The 20,049-nt window shown below is 41.8% G+C and overlaps 1 protein-coding gene across 3 annotated transcripts in view; it reads left to right on the forward strand.

Moving 5' to 3' along the window:
- The window catches only part of MAGI1 (membrane associated guanylate kinase, WW and PDZ domain containing 1), a 617,596-nt gene that overhangs the window by 478,096 nt on the left and 119,451 nt on the right, over positions 1 to 20,049 (forward strand). For all 3 annotated transcript variants that reach the window (XM_065886130.1, XM_065886131.1, XM_065886132.1), the window contains exon 4: positions 16,778 to 16,984. In XM_065886130.1, coding sequence (XP_065742202.1) covers positions 16,778 to 16,984 — 207 coding nt within the window. The remainder of the gene's footprint in view (positions 1 to 16,777; positions 16,985 to 20,049) is intronic.

Consider the following 20,049-nt stretch of genomic DNA (forward strand, 5'->3'; position numbering starts at 1 on the left):
CGCCGTGGAGCACAGGCTCCGGACGCGCAGGCCCAGCGGCCATGGCTCATGGGCCCAGCCACTCCACAGCATGTGGGATCCTCCCAGACTGGGGCACGAACCCACGTCCCCTGCATCGGCAGGCGGACTTTCAACCACTGCGCCACCAGGGGAGCCCCTAATTTATTGATTTAAACATGTGCGTGCGTTTGTGTGTGTGTGTGTGTTTAATATGGGCATGTATGGTATAAGAAAGAAGAGGAAGAAGAATCATAGTCAGTCATAAAATGTGACCTTATTGGTAGTGCTGTCTTAATCTCAAGGGACTGGAATGTCATTTTTTACCACCAGTTGCTATTTAATGTATTTTTTGAGTAGATAATACATTTACATGTGTCATAAAGCAGAATATTTCAGAAGTATTCGATAAGTAAGCTCTTTCCTAGATCTGTCTTCCCCTTGCCTCATTTCCATTTCTCCTTTCCCCAGATATTACAACCACTGTTACTCGTTTCTAATTTCCCTTCTGAAACTGTTTAATGTAAATACAAACACATGTGCGAGTGTACACATACTTATGTGTGTTCCCATTTCTTCCCTGTTTTATACAGAAGGTAGTATACACTACATGCTGTTTGGCACTTAGCTCTTTTATATAACAGTATGTCTTACAGGTCTTCGCAGTTCAGTAATAGAGCACTTCTTGTTTTCTTTTTTAAGTGGCTGTGTAATCTCTTCAAATAGGTGGACCATAATTTATTTATCGTGGTCCCTTTGGATAAACATTTTTAATATTTCAGAATATAACTGTGCTGTATAACATGGATATAAATCATTTCACACAGATGAAAATAAATCTGTGGGATGAAATCCTACAAATCAGATTGCAAGCTCAAAGCCAAATGTAGAGGGGAAATTAAACTTATATTTTCTGAAAACAATATTATAGCTTGATTGCTCTGTTGAGTGTTGTTATTTGAGACAGAAGGGCATACTATGATACTATTAATAATAAGTAGGTCAAGTTATTATATCATGTGTACTTTTTCTAAACTCAAAGTTTGGACTTACTGGACCATCCCAATGACATTTTCAAGATGAGACTTAAAAACAAAGGATGAATACGAAATAGGCTATTGTTTTATTAGGGGTGTTATAAGTTTGATATGATAATCGCCCCTGTTCCAGGCAGTGGCTAATAGTTAAATAATGATCATAAATCTTAGGGATGCTGATTCTGGTTTGATATTTTTTGCAGGGGTACAGGGAGAAGAGCGTTATCTTTGTACCTACTGTTTATTTTCAAATTGTGAATATACAGTTAACATTGGTTAGGTGTTAATCAAATTCCTATATTGTGAATTCAGGAAGATTTGCTTTGAGTATTGCTGATTATCAATTATTGTAGTTTCCTTGAAGTGTTGGGATGTGACTGGTGGTTGGTGGGCTGGGAGGGCATCTGAGAATGCCCGAGGCAAGAATGATTTGTTTGGGCTTCCCTGGTGGCTCAGTGGTTGAGAGTCCGCCTGCCGATGCAGGGGACACGGGTTCGTGCCCCGGTCCGGGAAGATCCCACATGCCGTGGAGCGGCTGGGCCCGTGAGATGTGGCCGCTGAGCCTGCGCGTCCGGAGCCTGTGCTCCGCAACGGGAGAGGCCACAACAGTGAGAGGCCCGCGTACCGCCAAAAAAAAAAAAAAAAAAAAGAATGATTTGTTAAAGTCTAGGAGTGAGGGGAGGGAAGGGATGGGGGCCTGAGTGGATGTACCAAGAGCTTCTTCAGTGTGTTGTTTTGTAAATGTGAATCCAGTTAAAAATTCAAGTGGCTAAGAATAGAGCAAGTGTGGATCTTCTTTGGTTTAAGGAAGTGAATTGTCCTGTCTGAAATCAGTTATTATGCCCATCAGGGGAGCGTGTGCCCCTAATATAAAAAACATCCGTTTGCCCTTTTGGAGAGGTTAAGCACGGGAGTGGTTGTGAAAAGCCAAAGAGAAAAGTATGTGGTTAGACAACAGCTTGTTGGGACAAAAAAGAAAATCAACTCATTTTATTGAGGTGGTTATGTTACAAGTGATACATAGGTGGAGTCACTTTGTTTTCCCATTAATTTGATCACTTTGACGGAGGTAGCTATTATCCCTGACTTTTTAGATGGGGATACTGAGGCCAGGTAGCATTTAGGAACTTTCTCAAGGTTATGCAGCTGCCAGGAAACAAACAGAGTGGTTGGACTTTCAGATCCCGTGCACTTTCTTGAAAACCTCAGAAGATCCTGGATGTAACTAAAGAGTTGTAAAAATAGCTCATTAGTACTTTCACCCAACTTCCTGGTGGGTAGCAACAGGAAAAAGGTTTTCAGAAAATGTCTAATCATCCTTCCACAAAACCGTCTTTCTGTGAATGTCGCTCAGTTATTTTGGAGTTGAAATTCTCTTTTGCCACATATGAATCCACTCCATTTTTCAGCCATTTGACTGTGTTCTTCAGCCTTTTGACCTTTTAGCTGTATGATTTCCCTGTCATATGAGACAGCTCCTAATTTTTTGGAAGCAGCTGGAATATATTGTGTTGACTCTCATAAGCTGAAAGCAAAATGGAATTTTTATGTAATGCTGGATGCTGTCACAAAAATAGGGCAGGATAGATCTTCTCTGTCTTTGCTTCCCCTGGACTAGCCCCTCGATGGCAGCTCTGTCTATTGGACAGTAACAAGCATGCAGGCTGAGCTGTGGCCCTGCCAGAGTTTGAGTCTCAGCCCCTCTGTTGTTGAGCTGTGTGCCCTCCAGCAAGTTGCTTAATGCTCCATGTCTTCATTTTCCCTTTGGTAAAATGAGGGTAATAATAGTGCTTTCTCATAGGTAGGATTAAATGAGACAATAATTGGAAAGGGCTGAGAACAGCGTCTGACACATGTAAGCCCTCCATCAGCGTGTTAGCTCTTATATTTACACACAGACCGGTCTGAAATTGCCACCCTGGTGGATGGATTCCCTCCCCCTTCTCCTAGTCAGTAAACCAGTGGATTTACCAGTAAAATATCTTTATTTACTTCCCAGGTCCTCACTGTCTGTTTCCCCTGCTGACATTTTTTTTCCTCTTGGCCTGTCCTGGTTCCAAAGAGGAAGAGACCACAACACAAATCACTCTTCACAGCAAGACTTTTAAACAGTTTTCAGGAAAAGTCATGAATGTACATGATGGAATTCTTTCTAGAGGAAAGAACTGAAGTATATTTAAGTCTAAATTGATTCTCCTCCTCCTCATAGGAAACCGCTGTTAGAGGATCTAGTGCAGAGATTCAGAAAACTTAGACAATATACGGCATAAACATGTATACTTGTTTATTTCACTGCATTCTTGTCCATTGTACTTAACACATTTGGAGGTGTGTTAAGTACACAGTTCCACCTCATTCTTTATAAATGCTGCAGCGTATCCCATTGTATGAATATATGTAGTTTATTTAACTAGTCCCCTGCAGATGGGCATTTGGATGCCCCTCTCCCTACTTTTTTTGGTGTTTTGTAAACAGTGCTGACATGAACATCCCTGTACAAATATCTCATTATACTGTTTTGAGTAGATCTATAGAGCAGGTTCCTGACAGTGCAGTTTTAAAGCCAGCCCTTCTGTGCCCACACAGTTCATTTCAACATTGTCCCCAGGCACAGGGTGTGATGTCTAGGGCAGAAGACCAAAGCAGCTCTGCCTTTGAAGGTGCTTATGCTCTTTAGTTATTTATTTCTGCCAGTGTTTGTCCAGTGTACGCTATGTGCTGGGTGCTTTTCAAAGCACATTATGTGCACCAACTCACTTAATTACCCAGTAATCCTATGAGTTGCGTACAGTTTATCCCCATTTTACAAAAGAAGAGTATGAGGCCCAGAAATGCCTGTTGTCTTTGCTTAGTTCATGGAGTGAGCCCGAGACAGAGCTGGGAATCAAACCCAGGCTTATGTGGCTCTAGGGTCTCTATAGACCCTCAGTCTTGGGAGACAAATTAAATTTAAACAATTTCAAGAGACGTGATGAAGGTTCTGAGAAGGAAACTACAAGGGTGCCCCAGAAGCATCCAGCAATGGTGCTACATCGAGTCTCGCATCAGAGTCGGCCCCCTGGAGGAGGTGGCCTTTGACCTGAAGCTCGTCAGAGGATCTCATGAGTTCACTGTTTCAGCACCAGTCACAAAGCCTGAATTCAGAGAGAGCAAATGCAATGAACCAAGAGAAGGTCGGAACGTTGGTCCTGGAGATGGACGAGCAGGGAACCATTTCTTGATTCCTGTAGAACCAATGCCATCCAGTAGGACTTTCTTCAGTAATGGAAATGTTCAGTTTTCTGAGCTGTCCAACATGGCAGCCACTGGCCACATGTGATTTTTGTGACTGAGAAACTGGATTTTAAGTTTAATAGTGTAAACGAATTTAGCCTTTAATAGTCTTGTGTGTCTGATGGCTGCCGTATTTTCCAGGACAGTTCTTTTTTTTTTTTTTTTTTTTTTTTTTTAAACATCTTTATTGGACTATAATTGCTTTACATTTTTGTGCTGGTTGCTGCTGTATAACAAAGTGAATCAACTCTACGTATACATATATCCCCTCCCTCTTGCGGCTCCCTCCCACCCTCCCTATCCCACCCCTCTGGATGGTCACAAAGCACTGAGCTGATCTCCCTGTGCGATGAGGCTGCTTCCCACTATCTATCTGTTTTATATTTGGTAGTGTATATATGTCCATGCCACTCTCTCACTTCGTCCCAGCTTACCCTTACCCCTCCCAGTGTCCTCAAGTACATTCCCTGCATCTGCGTCTTTATTCCTGTCCTGCCCCTAGGTTCTTCAGAAACTTTTTTTTTTTTTTTAAGATTCCATATGTGTGTTAGCATACGGTATTTGTTTTTCTCTTTCTGACTTACTTCACTCTGTATGACAGTCTCTAGGTCCATCCACCTCACTACAAATAACTCAATTTCATTTCTTTTTATGGCTGAGTAATATTCCATTGTATATATGTGCCACATCTTCTTTATCCATTCATCTGTCGATGGACACGTAGGTTGCTTCCATGTCCTGCCCATTGTAAATAGTGCTGCCATGAACATTGTGGGCCATGACTCTTTTTGAATTATGGTTTTCTCAGGGTATATGCCCAGTAGTGGGATTGCTGTGTCATATGGTAGTTCTATTTTTAGTTTTTCAAGGAACCTCCATACTGTTCTCCATAGAGGCTGTATCAATTTACATTCCCACCAACAGTGCAAGAGGGTTCCCTTTTCTCCACACTCTCCCCAGCATTTATTGTTTGTAGATTTTTTTGATGATGGCCATTCTGAGCCGTGTGAGGTGATACCTCATTGTAGTTTTGATTTGCATTTCTCTAATGATTAGTGATGTTGAGCATCCTTTCATGTGTTTGTTGGCAATCTGTATATCTTCTTTGGACAAATGTCCGTTTATGTCTTCTGCCCACTTTTGGATTGGGTTGTTTGTGTTTTGGGTATTGAGCTGCATGAGCTGCTTGTATATTTTGGAGATTAATCCTCTGTCGGTTGCTTTGTTTGCAAATATTTTCTCCCATTCTGAGGGCTGTCTTTTCGTCTTGTTTATGGTTTCCTGTGCTATGCAAAAGCTTTTAAGTTTCATTAGGTCCCATTTGTTTATTTTTGTTTTTATTTCCATTTCTCTAGGAGTTGGGTCATAAAGGATCTTACTGTGATTTATGTCATAGAGTGTTCTGCCTATGTTTTCCTCTAAGAGTTTTATAGTGTCTGGCCTTACATTTAGGTCTTTAATCCATTTTGGGTTTATTTTTGTGTATGGTGTTAGGAAGTGTTCTAATTTCTTTCCTTTATATGTAGCTGTCTAGTTTTCCCAGCACCACTTATTGAAGAGTCTGTCTTTTCTCCATTTTATATTCTTGCTTCCTTTATCAAAGATAAGGTGACCATATGTGTGTGGGTTTACCTCTGGGCTTTCTATCCTGTTTCATTGATCTATATTTCTGTTTTTCTGCCAGTACCATACTTTCTTGATTACTGTAGCTTTGTAGTATAGTCCAAAGTCAGGGAGCCTGATTCTTCCAGCTCCGTTTTTCTTTCTCAAGATTGCTTTGGCTATTTGGGGTCTTTTGTGTTTCCATACAAATTGTAAAGTTTTTTGTTCTAGTTCTGTGAAAAATGCCATTGGTAGTTTGATAAGTATTACATTGAATCTGTAGATTACTTTGAGTAGTATAGTCATTTTCACAATGTTGATTCTTCTAATCCAAGAACATGGTATACCTCTCCATCTGTTTGTATCATCTTCAGTTTCTTTCATCAGTATCTTATAGTTTTATGCATACAGGAAACTTTTGTCTCCTTAGGTAGGTTTATTCCTAGGTATTTTATTCTTTTTGTTGCAGTGGTAAATGGGAGTGTTTCCTTAATTTCTCTTTCAGATTTTTCATCGTTAGTGTATAGGAATGCAAGAGATTTCTGTGCATTAATTTTGTATCCTGCTAGTTTACCAAAGTCATTGATTAGCTCTAGTAGTTTTCTGGTAGCATCTTTAGGATTCCTTATGTATAGTATCATGTCATCTGAAAACAGTGACAGCTTTACTTCTTCTCTTCTGGTTTGGATTCCTTTTCTTTCTTTTTCTTCTCTGATTGCTGTGGCTAGGACTTCCAAAACTATGTTGAATAATAGCGGTGAGAGTGGCCAGTCTTGTCTTGTTCCTGATCTTAGTAGAAATCCTGTCGTTTTTCACCATTGAGAATGATGTTGGCTGTGGGTTTGTAATAATAATATGGCCTTTATTATGTTGAGGTAAGTTCCCTCTCTGTCCACTTTCTGAAGAGTTTTTATCATAAATGGGTGTCGAATTTTGTCGAAAGCTTTTTCTGCATCAGTTTAGATGATCATATGATTTTTATCCTTCAATTTGTTAATGTGGTGTATCACATTGATTGATTTGCATATATTGAAGAATGAAAGCTCCTGCAAGGACGGGTGAGGACCTACTCAAGAAGATCCTTCCCTTCTCACTCATCTAACTTCAGAGAGCTAAGCACATCTTTTAAGAGTTAAGCTCCTTTAGGAAAGTGTAATTTTGAATCCTGCCAAAGAGGATGTTACTACAGAGGAGAGGTGATCTTCTTTATGTACATTCTGTGACATATGATAGGGCAGACAAGTAGAGTCAACCAATAAAACCTCAAGGTCTGATAACCTTGCAAATATTCTTTCAGGTCCACTATTTGTTTGGGGTTTAGAATTGCCGGATTGTAAAATTTTAAAGCTGGAAAGGCAGTAGAGCTCATCTCTTCAGAACAGAGAACTGAGATCCAGAGAGAGAATGGTCTAAGACGGGGTCCCCAGCCCCCTGGCTGCCGACCGGTTTTGTCCGCGGCCTGTTAGCAGCTGGGCTGCACAGCAGGAGGTGAGTGGTGGGCGAGCAAGTGAAGTTTCATCTGCCGCTCCCCATCGCTCGCACTACCGCATGAACCATTCCCCCCACCCCCATCCGTGAAAAAATTATCTTCCACGAAACCGGTCCCTGCTGCCAAAAAGGTTGGGGACCGCTGGTCTAAGACACCAAGGAGAATTGGGGACAAAACCCGGCCAAATGCCCCTCACTCAGGTCATGTCCTAGGCAGGACTGGGATCCAGTCTTTCCTGAGTCTGCTGCCTGGAAATGGATACTTTTCTTGTAGAATCTCTTACTAGTTTGTACATTCATTCATTTATTCATTAAAGATAAAATGCTGAACAAAACCAGGCATGAGCATTGCCCTTATGGGTCTTACAGTCTAGTTCATGAGACACATTATTCAAACAATCTCAGAAATAAATATACATTTGTATGTATGTTACAGGTATCAGGATATTTAAAGGAGACCATATGGTGGGGAGATTTGATGTCTTTGGGGTTGGGAAATGCTTCCCATGGAGAAGCGTTATAGTATTGAGATGAGCTCTGGTGGTTGAGCTGGAGTTAGGTTGCTAGATTTAGCAAATAAAAATACAGAATACCAGTTTTGCATTTTATCTGGCAGCCCCACATGGAGTTAGCTTTAGCCTACGTTGGTAGTGGAGGTGATAAGTTGACTGAATCTTGAGATATATGTGTGATTGTGTCTGTGGGGGGGTATGCTCTTTTATTAGTATAAGTATCTTAGAAAATACTGTAATTTTTTGAGGAGTTACACATTATTTTATCAACAGTATGAGATGTTTACGTGGACTTGGGGATTGGTTATCATAAGAAGGAAGTAGAAGATTCAGGTGATGTTATTCTTCCTAGGATGACTCCTAGTTTCTGTCTTAGAAAACTGGGTAGCTGCTGGCACCGTTTGCTGAGATAAGAAGCGCTGGAAAAGGCCAGATATGGTGTGTGTGGTGGGGGGAGTGGGGTCAGGGGCTCCATGATGAAATTTTCCACCCCCATCAGCTATAATGCCTGGTATATGATGCGTACCCTCCAACAGAGTAGAGGCCCTTCCTCACTGTGTAAGGAACCTAACTATTGCCCCTCACAAGGTATAAAAGTTGTGAGTGAAGCTCATAATTGGTCTTGGCTCTGCAATTTGAACCAACTTCTCATTCTGTCGCTGGATGGAATCAACATCAAGGCAAGGCAAAGAAGACAAGACTAAATGTGTCTTTCCTCCTTGGCCCAACTTCCTAATTGTGACAATGAGCTAACGTATTTGATAAGGCTCTTGAAATAGATCAGTGGCACCATCTCCTTTTTGCCTTGCTTGCTTTTTTTTTTTTCCTATTGACGTTTGTGCTCAGTAAGACAGGTTGCTGCCTCAGCCAGCCCTTGGGGCTCCTCCGGGAGAGAGTTTACAAGGGATGAACTATTCAGTGGGGTGGTTCCAAACATGCCTGTTTTACAAATGCCTCTGTGTAGAAGAGGCTGATTATACACTTTGAGCCCTGCAAAGATTGCCCGTCAGCATGGAAGTGCGGTGCCAGTGTGACATTTCCAATTGGAGTTATGGGTTGCATATCTCTGCATGTTAATTACGAAGGGGGGGGTGTCAGCCTTCAATAATGGTACTGTTCTGCTTCCTAGAAGGTCTACAAAAATGCAGCTGCCAAGGGTCTACTTTGAGGGGACACAGAGATAAAGCAGGGGTGAAGAGAGTTCTTGTTTGTCATTGAGGAAGACGAGACCATCTGGAGTCCTGTTCTTTGGCAGGCCTCAGCAGCCGTCTGTTGGGATAAGCTCTGTTGGCAAACTGCACCATGCAGTGTTCTCTGTTGGTAACGAAAGAACCAAAGAAAATCTGTGCGACAATTGTCCGTTCCTCTGCCTGTGAAGACGAGGAGGCAGAGGCCAGGAACGTTTCACTTAATTTTCTGCTCAGAGGTCCCCAGCAATTCCTGGAGTTGAGAGCATAGATGATCGGAACAGATCCATGTTTAAATGCCAGTCATCACTTATGCATTGTGTGAATCTGTTTCTTCATCTGAAAATGGGAATATTGATGGGTTTTTGTTTTTTTCTGTAGGATTGTTAAAGATTAGAATTAGTGAATGTGTGGGAAGTGACCTGGTAGGTGCACAATAAAGGTAACTTTTTGTTAATGTTGTTCTTTATAAATTTATTTATTTATGGCTGAGTTGGCTTTTTGTTGCTGCGCACAGACCTTCTCTAGTTGCGGCAAGTGGGGGCTACTCTTCTTTACGGTGCGCGGGCTTCTCATTGCAGTGGCTTCTCTTGTTGCGGAGCACGGGTTCTAGGCACGCGGGATTCAGTAGTTGCGGCGTGTGGGCTCAGTAGTTGTGGCTCGCGGGCTCTAGAGCGCAGGCTCAGTAGTCGTGCCGCACGGGCTTAGTTGCTCCGCAGCATGTGGGATCTTCCCGGACCAGGGCTCAAACCCGTGTCGCCTGCATTGGCAGGCGGATTCTTAACGCTGCACCACCATGCAAGCCCTAATGTTGTTCTTTAAGTACATACTTTGATAGCAGTGCCATCTTTTACATAGTAGAGCTGTTATCTGCTCACAGCATCAGGCGCAGTTTGAGACGCTGGGGTTTATTACATGCTACTATTGTGCCAGCACAGTGCTGGGTGCTTTATACACATGGTCTGTTGACATCTGTCTCTGTTGGGTGGATAGTAGTCTTTATACCATGAGAACTGAGGCTGGAAAGAGAGAGGTCCTTTACCTTAGGGTGACAAAGCTATTAACTTATTTTGCCCTTTTTTGGTCTTAAATTCAAAGGTAAATGGCACTGGCAAGAACAAACCTCTAATTATAGGACACGGGCTCACTGTCCTTCTGTGCATGCACATCGTAGGTTTGTCGGGTGGAGCGGGTCGGAAAAGGAAGAGTAAAGAGAAAGCGGTGCGAGCCCGGCCACCTCAGGAAGTGTGTGTTGGCTAACATGGGGACTAGCGGATGGTCAGCTTCGTGTCTCTTAGAAATGATGCAGGGAGTCTCTTGTGCATACTCTCTGTAAGGTTTGTGTTTCTCCCATGGCTAGGCTTGGTCTGATGGTGACCAGAGTGGAAATGATTGTTAAGGTGGAGAGTTTCCCTGAAGGGTGGGGTTTTGAATTTAAGTGCCTGGGCGTCCAGGTAGGTGGAGTGAGAGAGTGTATAGGGCGGGTAGAGGCAGTGCTGGTTGGAACTGTGTCAGATGGGGGAGTCCATTATGTGTTGAGCAAGCAACTGGCAAAGTGAAGTGATATGGATCTGAGATCATTCAGATAGAATTGATGGACTGGAGAGAAACTGCGCTGAGTCATGCGATTAAAAACCAGTTCCACGTTATAGGTATTGAGGAGCATCCCAAGCTGGGATTTATGTGTACTGTCTCCACTTGTTTGGTTACTCATCCTGCAAAGAATCACTGAGTGACACTGTGCGCCTGGCACCATGTTTGGTTTGGGAATGCAGTGGTGCACAAAACACATGTGGCTCCTGCCTCCATGGAGCTTACAGTCTAGACGTAAAGACAGATACTGATTCATTAAACAGTGTGACAAATTCAACAGAATTCAGAATTTCAGGCCCCACCTCGACCTGCTGAAAGAGAATCTCCATTTAATATAACTATTATTTGCACAAAGTTTAAAAAACCGATGTACATTTGTGAAGAGCATTTGTGAATATTATGTTTTAGTCCCATTTTCACCTTCCCAGCATAGTGGCTGGCATAACAAGAGGTTCTTGGTAAGGAAATGAATGAATGAATACTAAATTTGTACAAAGCGAGAGGCTGTATGGATTTGATTCATTCTGGCCTAAAACTCAGGGTTACGGTCCGCCTTCAATGTTTTATCAAGCTCTAAAAATTGATTTGCAGTCCCCATTAATTTTTAAATGTGTGTCAGAAAATATTTTCTTTGGCTTCCTCGTGACCAAAGAGTGTGTGTGTTAATTAAGGCCAGCGATGGCTTTCTCTTGTGTCTTCCCTGCTCTCCCCTCCCTCCCCAGCCACCGTCCCTGCTGAGTTGTATTGTAGAACCAGTTCTGAAAATAGTAGCCAGGACGCTCACATTGTCACTTGGGAGGGAGCCCGGCTACCTCAGATGTGTGCTGGCCAACATGGGGACTGTGAGATGGTCAGATCTCTTAGAAACGATGCAGACTGCCAAGTGATAACCCAAATTAATCTTTTATTCATTTATAATTCTTCAAATGATTTTTATTTAGTACCATTAAGTGATTCATGTATTCTTCACAGGAAGTCTCCTGTGCATACTCTCTGTAAGGTTTGTGTTTCTCCCATGGTTAGGCTTGGTCTGATGGTGACCAGAGTGGACATGATTGATAAAGGTGGAGAGTTTCCCAGAAGGGTAGGTAGGGTTTTGAATTTAAGTGCCTGGGCATCCGGGTAGGTGGAGTGAGAGAGTATATAGGGCTGGTAGAGGCAATGCTGGTGGTAACTGTGGCAGATGGGGGAGTGCATGAGCCATCTTGCCCTTGGTTGCATGGAAAGACAACGTGGGATCGTGGCATGACCCCATCAGCCAGAAGTGCAGGGTCCAAAACCAGATTCACCCAAAATCAATTCACTCCAAGACCAGTCTGTGAATTGTAGAGGATTTTTGAGGTTTTCTTCTATCCCTTCGGTGTGCATGCCCCTTTATCTGCCCAGACCTTTGCATTGCAACAGCCTTAGGGCACTCTTCTAGATTGGGGCCCAGGTGTTTGTCTGGCAAGGGCTGGGCAGACCAAGGGTAGGAGCCAAAACCTTTGTGCAGAAATCCTTAATTCAGTGAGTGTGTTCCTGGTGAATTTGGTCACACACTTGTCACCAACATTGCCTATAAAAGACAAATCCAAAGAACCAGACCTTACAGTTTGTCAAGCAGCACCTCCCAGTATATCCAGGTTTTAATCAGAAATATTCAGTTTTTAAATGTTGGTCACTGATTCAGATGATTTTTTAAAAAATGTCTGCAAAGGCAAATTGAACCCTCTGCCCTTAGGAAACCACGAGATAGAAGCTTTTCTGTAAAGGTTGTAGGCAATACGGGAAATTAGAAATACTGGAGAAGTTTGAGTAATTACATGGTCTCATACTTATAATACCTTATAGTTTACAGGATACCTTCAAGAAAGTTACATCATTTGGGCTTCCCTGGTGGCGCAGTGGTTGAGGGTCCGCCTGCCGATGCAGGGGACATGGGTTCGTGCCCCGGTCTGGGAGGATCCCACATGCCTTGGAGCGGCTGGGCCTGTGAGCCATGGCCGCTGAGCCTGCGCGTCCGGAGCCTGTGCTCCGCGACAGGAGAGGCCGCAGCAGTGGGAGGCCTGCGTACCGCAAAAAAAAAAAAAAAAAAAAAGTTACATCATTTGATTTTCATGATAATCCTGTGATGTTGTTAAAGCTCATGCTACCATTCCCATTTCACAGAGAAAGTGAGATTGAGAGTAAATAACTTGCCCAAGGTTATTTGGTCATTGGCATTGCTTGTTCCTTTACATCAGTAAAGGAATGGTACTCAGTTACCATGTGGCAAGCACTTCAGACACATTGTCTCATTAATCCTTCCAACAAGGTGTAAGGAACCTCATTTTAAAGATTAGAAGCATACACTATTAACATTAAGTAGCATTTATCAAGCCTCCCTGTAGTGAAGCCTTCTATGTGTGCTAAAGGTATGAAATGGACTGTGTCATTGTATTCTCGTAATAGGCACTCTAGGTAGAAATTCGGTATTCTTAACGTTCCCAATTTTACAGAAGAGGATGAAGATTTTTTAAAAAATGGTTAAGTGACTTGGCCAGGGTTATATAACCAATTAGCAGTGAAGTTGGCATTTGAATCCCAGGCTGTCCTCTTCCAAGTTCTTTGTCACTGCCATGTGCCCAGCGCTCCCAATGCCTATACATTCGATTAACCCAAATGAAATTGCTGATACTCGACAGTTTGTCTTTTACAACAGCAATTATGTACGGTTCAACCTAATAATATGTGCTTTTATCTGTCTCCAATTGATCTTAAAACTAATTTCCAGAAAGAGGAAACAATGATGAATAAGTGGGTTTTGGGGAGGAGTTTGTAATTGCATTGAGAAATCTGCTAATCACTTATTAACTTCAGAAAGCCCTGAACTTGACAACTGAGGAAAATCCACACATATTTGGCAAATTTAACTAGAACTTTTCTTTTTCAAACATTTATTTCTGTCCTAAACTGAGGATGCCTAAGTTTTAATTGATTCTTTTTTTTTTTTTTGCGGTACACGGGTCTCTCATTGTTGTGGCCTCTCCCGTTGCGGAGCACAGGCTCCGGATGCGCAGGCCCAGCGGCCGTGGCTCACGGGCCCAGCTGCTCCGTGGCATGTGGGATATTCCTGGACTGGGGCACGAACCCGTCTCCCCTGCATTGGCAGGCGGACTCTCAACCACTGCACCACCAGGGAAGCCCTTAATTGATTTTTAAATGATGGTAGTTTCATGAACATTGCTTTGGCTTAATGGCACTGAAAATGACTGATAATGATTGCAAAATTATAATTATAAAATCATGAATAAAGGGTCCTATCTTTTAGTCACATCTTTCAGTGTAAGATTCTTATTTGCAGACATTGGTCTTACTTTAACCTCTAAGTCAAAAACGTACATGATGTTTTTGTATAATAGTGATCATAAGGAATTAGAATTAGATTCGTTAGAGGTTTGTCTCATCTTTTGTCCACGGTGAAGATTACTGTGTAAATAGTTAGCTGTTTTACTTACCTAAACCTCACTAACAGTCTTCAGTTCATGAAAACAGTCAATGCTGCGGCTGTGTTCCAACTTAATCAAAGGCACGATTCATCCTTTGGTTGTAACCTCTTTAGAAATGCGGGTTGAGTCTTGGTTCATACATTTGTTCATTCTTCCCTATGCTTTTGTTAGTCCCTGAAAACACACATGGATGCCTTTTCTTCAAGCTAGTTTTGTTCAATCCCTATACCTTTACGTTGGAAACCTGAAAGAAGTTTTTTGAAGAGGTTGAAATATTACTTTCTGTGAAAGAACTGTAATGATTGAATTGAATACAAGCCCCCACAATGCACTTACCACGTTTCTATTTGGTTTCCTATAAATTCAAACATGGTGCCTGGTCGTCTGCCGCTCTTTTTAATTTGCATTTTCAGGGTTCCCCTGCTGAAACATGCTGTTTACACCACTCTCAAAGAAAGTGGGTGCATATACTCATAAATTTGATGATTCAAAAAATATTTTAGAGAAATAGTGTTAAGAAAGAAATTTTAATTATAAACATAAATTTAATGGATATAAATTCTTTATCACCTATGTGTGTCATGCTGAGCAACATATTACTGTCTCCTTTTCTTTTTGTGCTTGTATAATAAAATGTGTATTTTATACAATTATGTGCTGAGGTTAGACAATGCGGTAAGATTCTTGGGAAGAAACTGTGTACAGGATTTGTTATTATTTACAAATTATACCTTACTAAGCATAGAATTACAAACGTTACTTAGGCTTTTTTTTTGTTTTTTGGCTGCGGTGGGTCTTTGTTGCGGCGTGTGGGCTCTTCATTGGTGGTGCACAGGCTTCTCTCTAGTTGCGGCACGCAGGCTTAGTTGCACCGAGTCATGTGGGATCTTAGTTCCCTGACCAGGGATAGAACCCACATCCTCTGCTTTGGAAGGCGGATTCTTTACCACTGGACCACCAGGGAAGTCCCTACTTACGGTTTTTTTTTTTTTTTTTTTTTTTTTTTTGCGGTACGTGGGCCTCTCACTGTTGTGGCCTCTCCTGTTGCAGAGCACAGGCTCCGGACGCGCAGGCTCAGCGGCCATGGCTCACGGGCCTAGCCGCTCCGCGGCATGCAGGATCCTCCTGGACCGGGGCATGAACCCGTGTCCCCTGCTTCAGGGGCCACCAGAGAAGCCCCCTACTTACGATTTTTTGAAGGACTCAATATGATCTGTTTTCCTGGCCTAACTCCTTTGATGTGAGAGGGTGAATGGATCAATGGCATTCTGATGTTGATTTTTTTTATCATGTAGTCACTGAATATTATTGATTATAAGCTGTATTTTTCAAACTTTGGCCATTCATGACTCACCTTCATGATTTTGTCTATATCTTAACATAGTATCTTGTATTTCAGGTTTTCTTTAAAAGAACTCAATTTTTACCTTAGGTGTTCAAAAGGAAACTCATCGTTACCATTGCTGTTATTTACTCAATTAATTTCTTATTAAATATAGCTGCTTTTTTAAACTTCAGGTTTAACTGCAAGTTTAAAAAAGTCAGTTTTATAAAGTATTGCTTTATCACTTAAGTTTTAGAAGTAAATGTTATATTTTACTACCATCACTTACTAGTTAGATTTTTCTACTACACATTAAATATATACACACATTAGGGCTTCCCTGGTGGCGCAGTGGTTGAGAGTCCGCCTGCCGATGCAGGGGACACGGGTTTGTGCCCTGGTCCGGGAGGATCCCGCGTGCCGCCGAGCGGCTGGGCCTGTGAGCCATGGCCACTGAGCCTGCGCGTCCGGAGCCTGTGCTGTGCAATGGGAGAGGCCACAACAGTGAGAGGCCCGCGTACTGCAAAAAAAAAAAAAAAAAAAAAATACACATATTAAAATAAAAATTAAAATGTAAAAACCCATCCAGGCACCACTCAAAGTCACTTAGCACACACGACAGTCAGACCTGAGGCAAACTCTGGGGGAAGTGGCTAAAAGTGAAAATGGGCACTTACTAAACGAGTGACCCATGAGGGGTGCCACTGTCGACACAAGAGTTTCCTCTTAAAACTGGGTGAGGATTTGTTCCAACCACACATGACCTTGAGAGTCAGGCCTGCCATTCAGTTAGAGAGACGCCACGTGGTGTTCACTTTCCTTTTTACAAAAATATTGCCCTGGTTCCCTCTTGAGGAGTCCCCTTATTAATGGAGGGTGACCTCAACTTTGTTGGCCTGTAAGGGTGCCGGCAGTAATGAATTTGTTATTTTGTGTGCCACTCTCTCTAAATTGGATTCTGCATTATGCTGGTGCGTATATGTAAGAAGGTGACCGATTGAAATTCAAATGTAATGAGGATGAAGCTCTGCCATTCAGCACAGACGCCTTTGTTTTTAACCCTAGTAGGTTCTTTGCCCCATCACAATGCAGCTTTCCTCCTGGCTTCCGAAATCACCATGTCTAACTGGATAGGACTGACATGTTTTCTAACCCATTCTAGAAATGAAATACAGTTTGTTCTGGTTTTCTAGTTTAAAAAAAATTTTTTTAATGGGCTAAGAGATTTGGATTTGCAGTCTTGAGAGAAACAAAGTATTCTTTCTGAAACATGCAAATGTGTCTCTCCATCACCTAGGAAACTATTATGGGACACCCAAACCTCCTAGCCAGCCACTCAGTGGGAAAGTGATCACGACGGATGCCTTGCAAAGCCTTCATTCTGGCTCCAAGCAGTCAACCCCAAAGCGAACCAAGTCCTACAATGATATGCAAAATGCTGGCATAGTCCTCGCGGAGAATGAGGAAGAGGATGATGTTCCTGAAATGAACAGTAGTTTTACAGGTAAAGACGTGATGATGTTCTCCCTCGGTGGACTTAGGGAAGGAGGGCTGAGGGAGGCTTTTGTGAAGAGTTACAAGAAGGTTTCTATTCTTAGGAGGAATTTGGAAGGATCGCCAGAATTCAAACTCTGACCACATGGAGCTTGGGGAAGAGATGGTCTTTTCCCTGGTCTGTTTTTCATGCTTCTTGGCAAGAGTATTTTAACTTCACCCAGCTATCTTAAAGGGGCAGGAGGGCAGTCTTTGTGGAAGGAAATCAAGAATAATCAGCATCCTTTCTTTCTGTTCAAAATGATATCCATGAGAATCTTTTTTGTTCATTCATTACTTAGTCTTGACACTGCTCCATCATAATTATGTCTGATTGCTTGTAAAGACAAATAGGAGAATTTGTTTAATAGTTTAATATCACTTGATGCTGTGTGGAAGGCTAGCAGCATCCTTTTTTCTCATACCTTTGCAAGTAGAGATACAGTGGAAATAAATCATGTGTTAACTTATGCAAATTGTACTATATTCCCTAAGAGGGAAAAGATGAAAAAGTAATAAATACTATAAGATTCTATACTGCATATGTATTTTATATTATATAGCATATATTACTCATTGCATTATATTTTTATATATACATTCAGGGCTCTCTACGCCCAAGCTTAGGTAGGCTGTATTTTATGAGGGGATCTTCAAGGACAAGTCCTCTGAATAGGGATGTACAGGTTAGGAATTGCACGTTCCCTGGAGGCACCATTCACAGAGGCTGTGATATACGTTCCTCGGGTTAGTGCACTGACCCAGAACTGTTCAGTAATATTTTTGACTCTTTGGGGGTTTGACCTTATATAGTAACTCACAATGTCGCAGCTGAATAAGACATGAGCTACTCTTTGATAATGTTGTGACTTTGAAGACCGCTTGTTTTTTCTGTTTTTCCTATACTTATTTTCTTTGATATTTTAGAGTTACAGTTCTGTATTTTCCTCCTTGTGCTACCAAGTCTACTAGGATATTTAGAAAAAAGTTTGTGTTTGTTGAATGCTTTCTCCTGCCTGTATGGGCCTTTCTGAAGCCTAAAATTTTTCAAGGCAACAATTTGAAAAAAATTTTGATGACTTATCATCGTAACGGTAACCCACCCCTTCCATAAGAAGCACTAGGGAAAGGAAGAGTCCTGGCTTGCTGTCTTAGCTTTGTTCATGGTAGCTGTCTTATTATGAACATAGTCTCTAACTGCTCTCATCTGTAAAATGACTGGTTAGGATCAGATCACATCTAGGTTCCCCCTTCCAGCTCTAAGAATTTGAGTCCAGGAAAATTTCCATTTTCTCAATTAGAATGGATTAGGCCAGTGGCTGACCTACAGTTGCAATATCTGGAATAAATTTACCCATTGCTACATATTTGTTTATTGAAATCAGTTAATTTCATCCACTTCAAAATATTTTATCCGTTTATAGTAGTCCTCACCGAAATAAAAGCAGATTATGAAAAAAAAAGTCAATACTTCCTTGAAAAAAAAATAGCCACTATTTTAATGTCTTGATCTTCCAACAAATAAGAATAGCAAATTATGATATAACCCAAAAATGTAGATCTGGTCACAGAAATAGAAAGACCTTGGGGGTAACATGCATCGAAGCAGTTCTGCCAAGCTGACTGGATGGTCCCCAAGAAGCTTGGGTGCCTTTATTTGTCCTCCATTAACTAAGTAGATTTCTCGGTACAAAGCAAGAACAGAGTAGGGATAGTTGAGTGTAGGTCTTGATGCTTTTCCAATTTCTAACCACTGTAAATCTCTGTCTCTAGAAGCCAGGCCTCAGAAAATCTGACCTCATAACGTCCCTACTTGAACTCCTGGTGTCGGGGGAAAAAAAAAAAAAACCACCTGGGCCTGGGTCATCATTGCTAAAGGCAGTCTGATCATTAGTTTCTGCACAAAAAAAGAAAGCCAAGTGGCGCCTGATGGGATGCATGGAGAGAGACTTGATTCTGAGATATACAAGTGATAGGGCATCTTCAATACGGAAGGGATATTTTGAATAAATGCCTCCTGACTTACCAAACTACAAGTATGACAGCTGACAACATGTCATACCCTGACTCATATGAATTCTTTCAAATAATTGAGACTACCCAGTCTGTGATATGTGTATCAAGCTAGCTGTGTCAAAGCATCTTGCGCTCCGAACCTCTTTAAGTAGCAATCCACCAGCTGCTTCGAGCACAGAGTGGCAGTACCATAATGAAGTCTTGACTCCTGGTTGAGCCATGAGTGTCAGATTCAAATGTACAAACACTATGGAGCTATTTAAAATGATATTTACCAGGATATTTTTAATAATAGGCTCTTGGTACGATCTCAGCTGACTTCTGCTTGGTTCTTTTGAAGGGGGCACAAAATGTCTAAATAACATGCCTAAATAACATTAGCACTATCTGCTGATAAAAGAGCAGGGAGTTTAAGGCCAGGAGCATCCTGGGGAGGTCGCTTCTTCCTTCCTTCCTTCCTTTCTGCAACCAAAGATGGAGGCAGGAGCCGAGTAATGAGAAGTCATCCCAGATTCTCACTGTAGAACTTGACTATTGAACACAAGGCAGTAGGACAGTCTCCTACAAGTTATGCCCAAATTACAGACCTAAAGGAGGCCCTGGAGAGAGAACACTGTTAATTTGTGCTTCGTGAAGGTAGACTTACACTGTTCGGCAAAGCACACAGTTATTTATACAAATAAATTAAAACATTTGTGAAAGTATTTTATTCATTATAGACAACTTGAAAAATATATAACAAACCACCGCAACTAAAAAGTTGCTGATCCATCCATTAACCACCTCTAAGAGACACCCAAAATGTTATTTAATTGTGTTCCTAAGCTTGATTTCCCAACAGCCTCCCTATTGTTGAACATTAGACTGCCGATGCTTCTTTTTCATTAGCAGTTAATGGTAAGATATTGCTTTGGAATGTCAAGAGATAATGATATTACCAAAAGAGCTAATGGTTCCCCAGTGCTCTGTGGCAGGCACTTTGCTAAGCTCTCATGCATATACTAGGGAGGTCTAATTGCT

The sequence above is a fragment of the Phocoena phocoena genome, chromosome 10 (assembly GCF_963924675.1).
Source record: "Phocoena phocoena chromosome 10, mPhoPho1.1, whole genome shotgun sequence".
Lineage (NCBI taxonomy): Eukaryota > Metazoa > Chordata > Mammalia > Artiodactyla > Phocoenidae > Phocoena > Phocoena phocoena.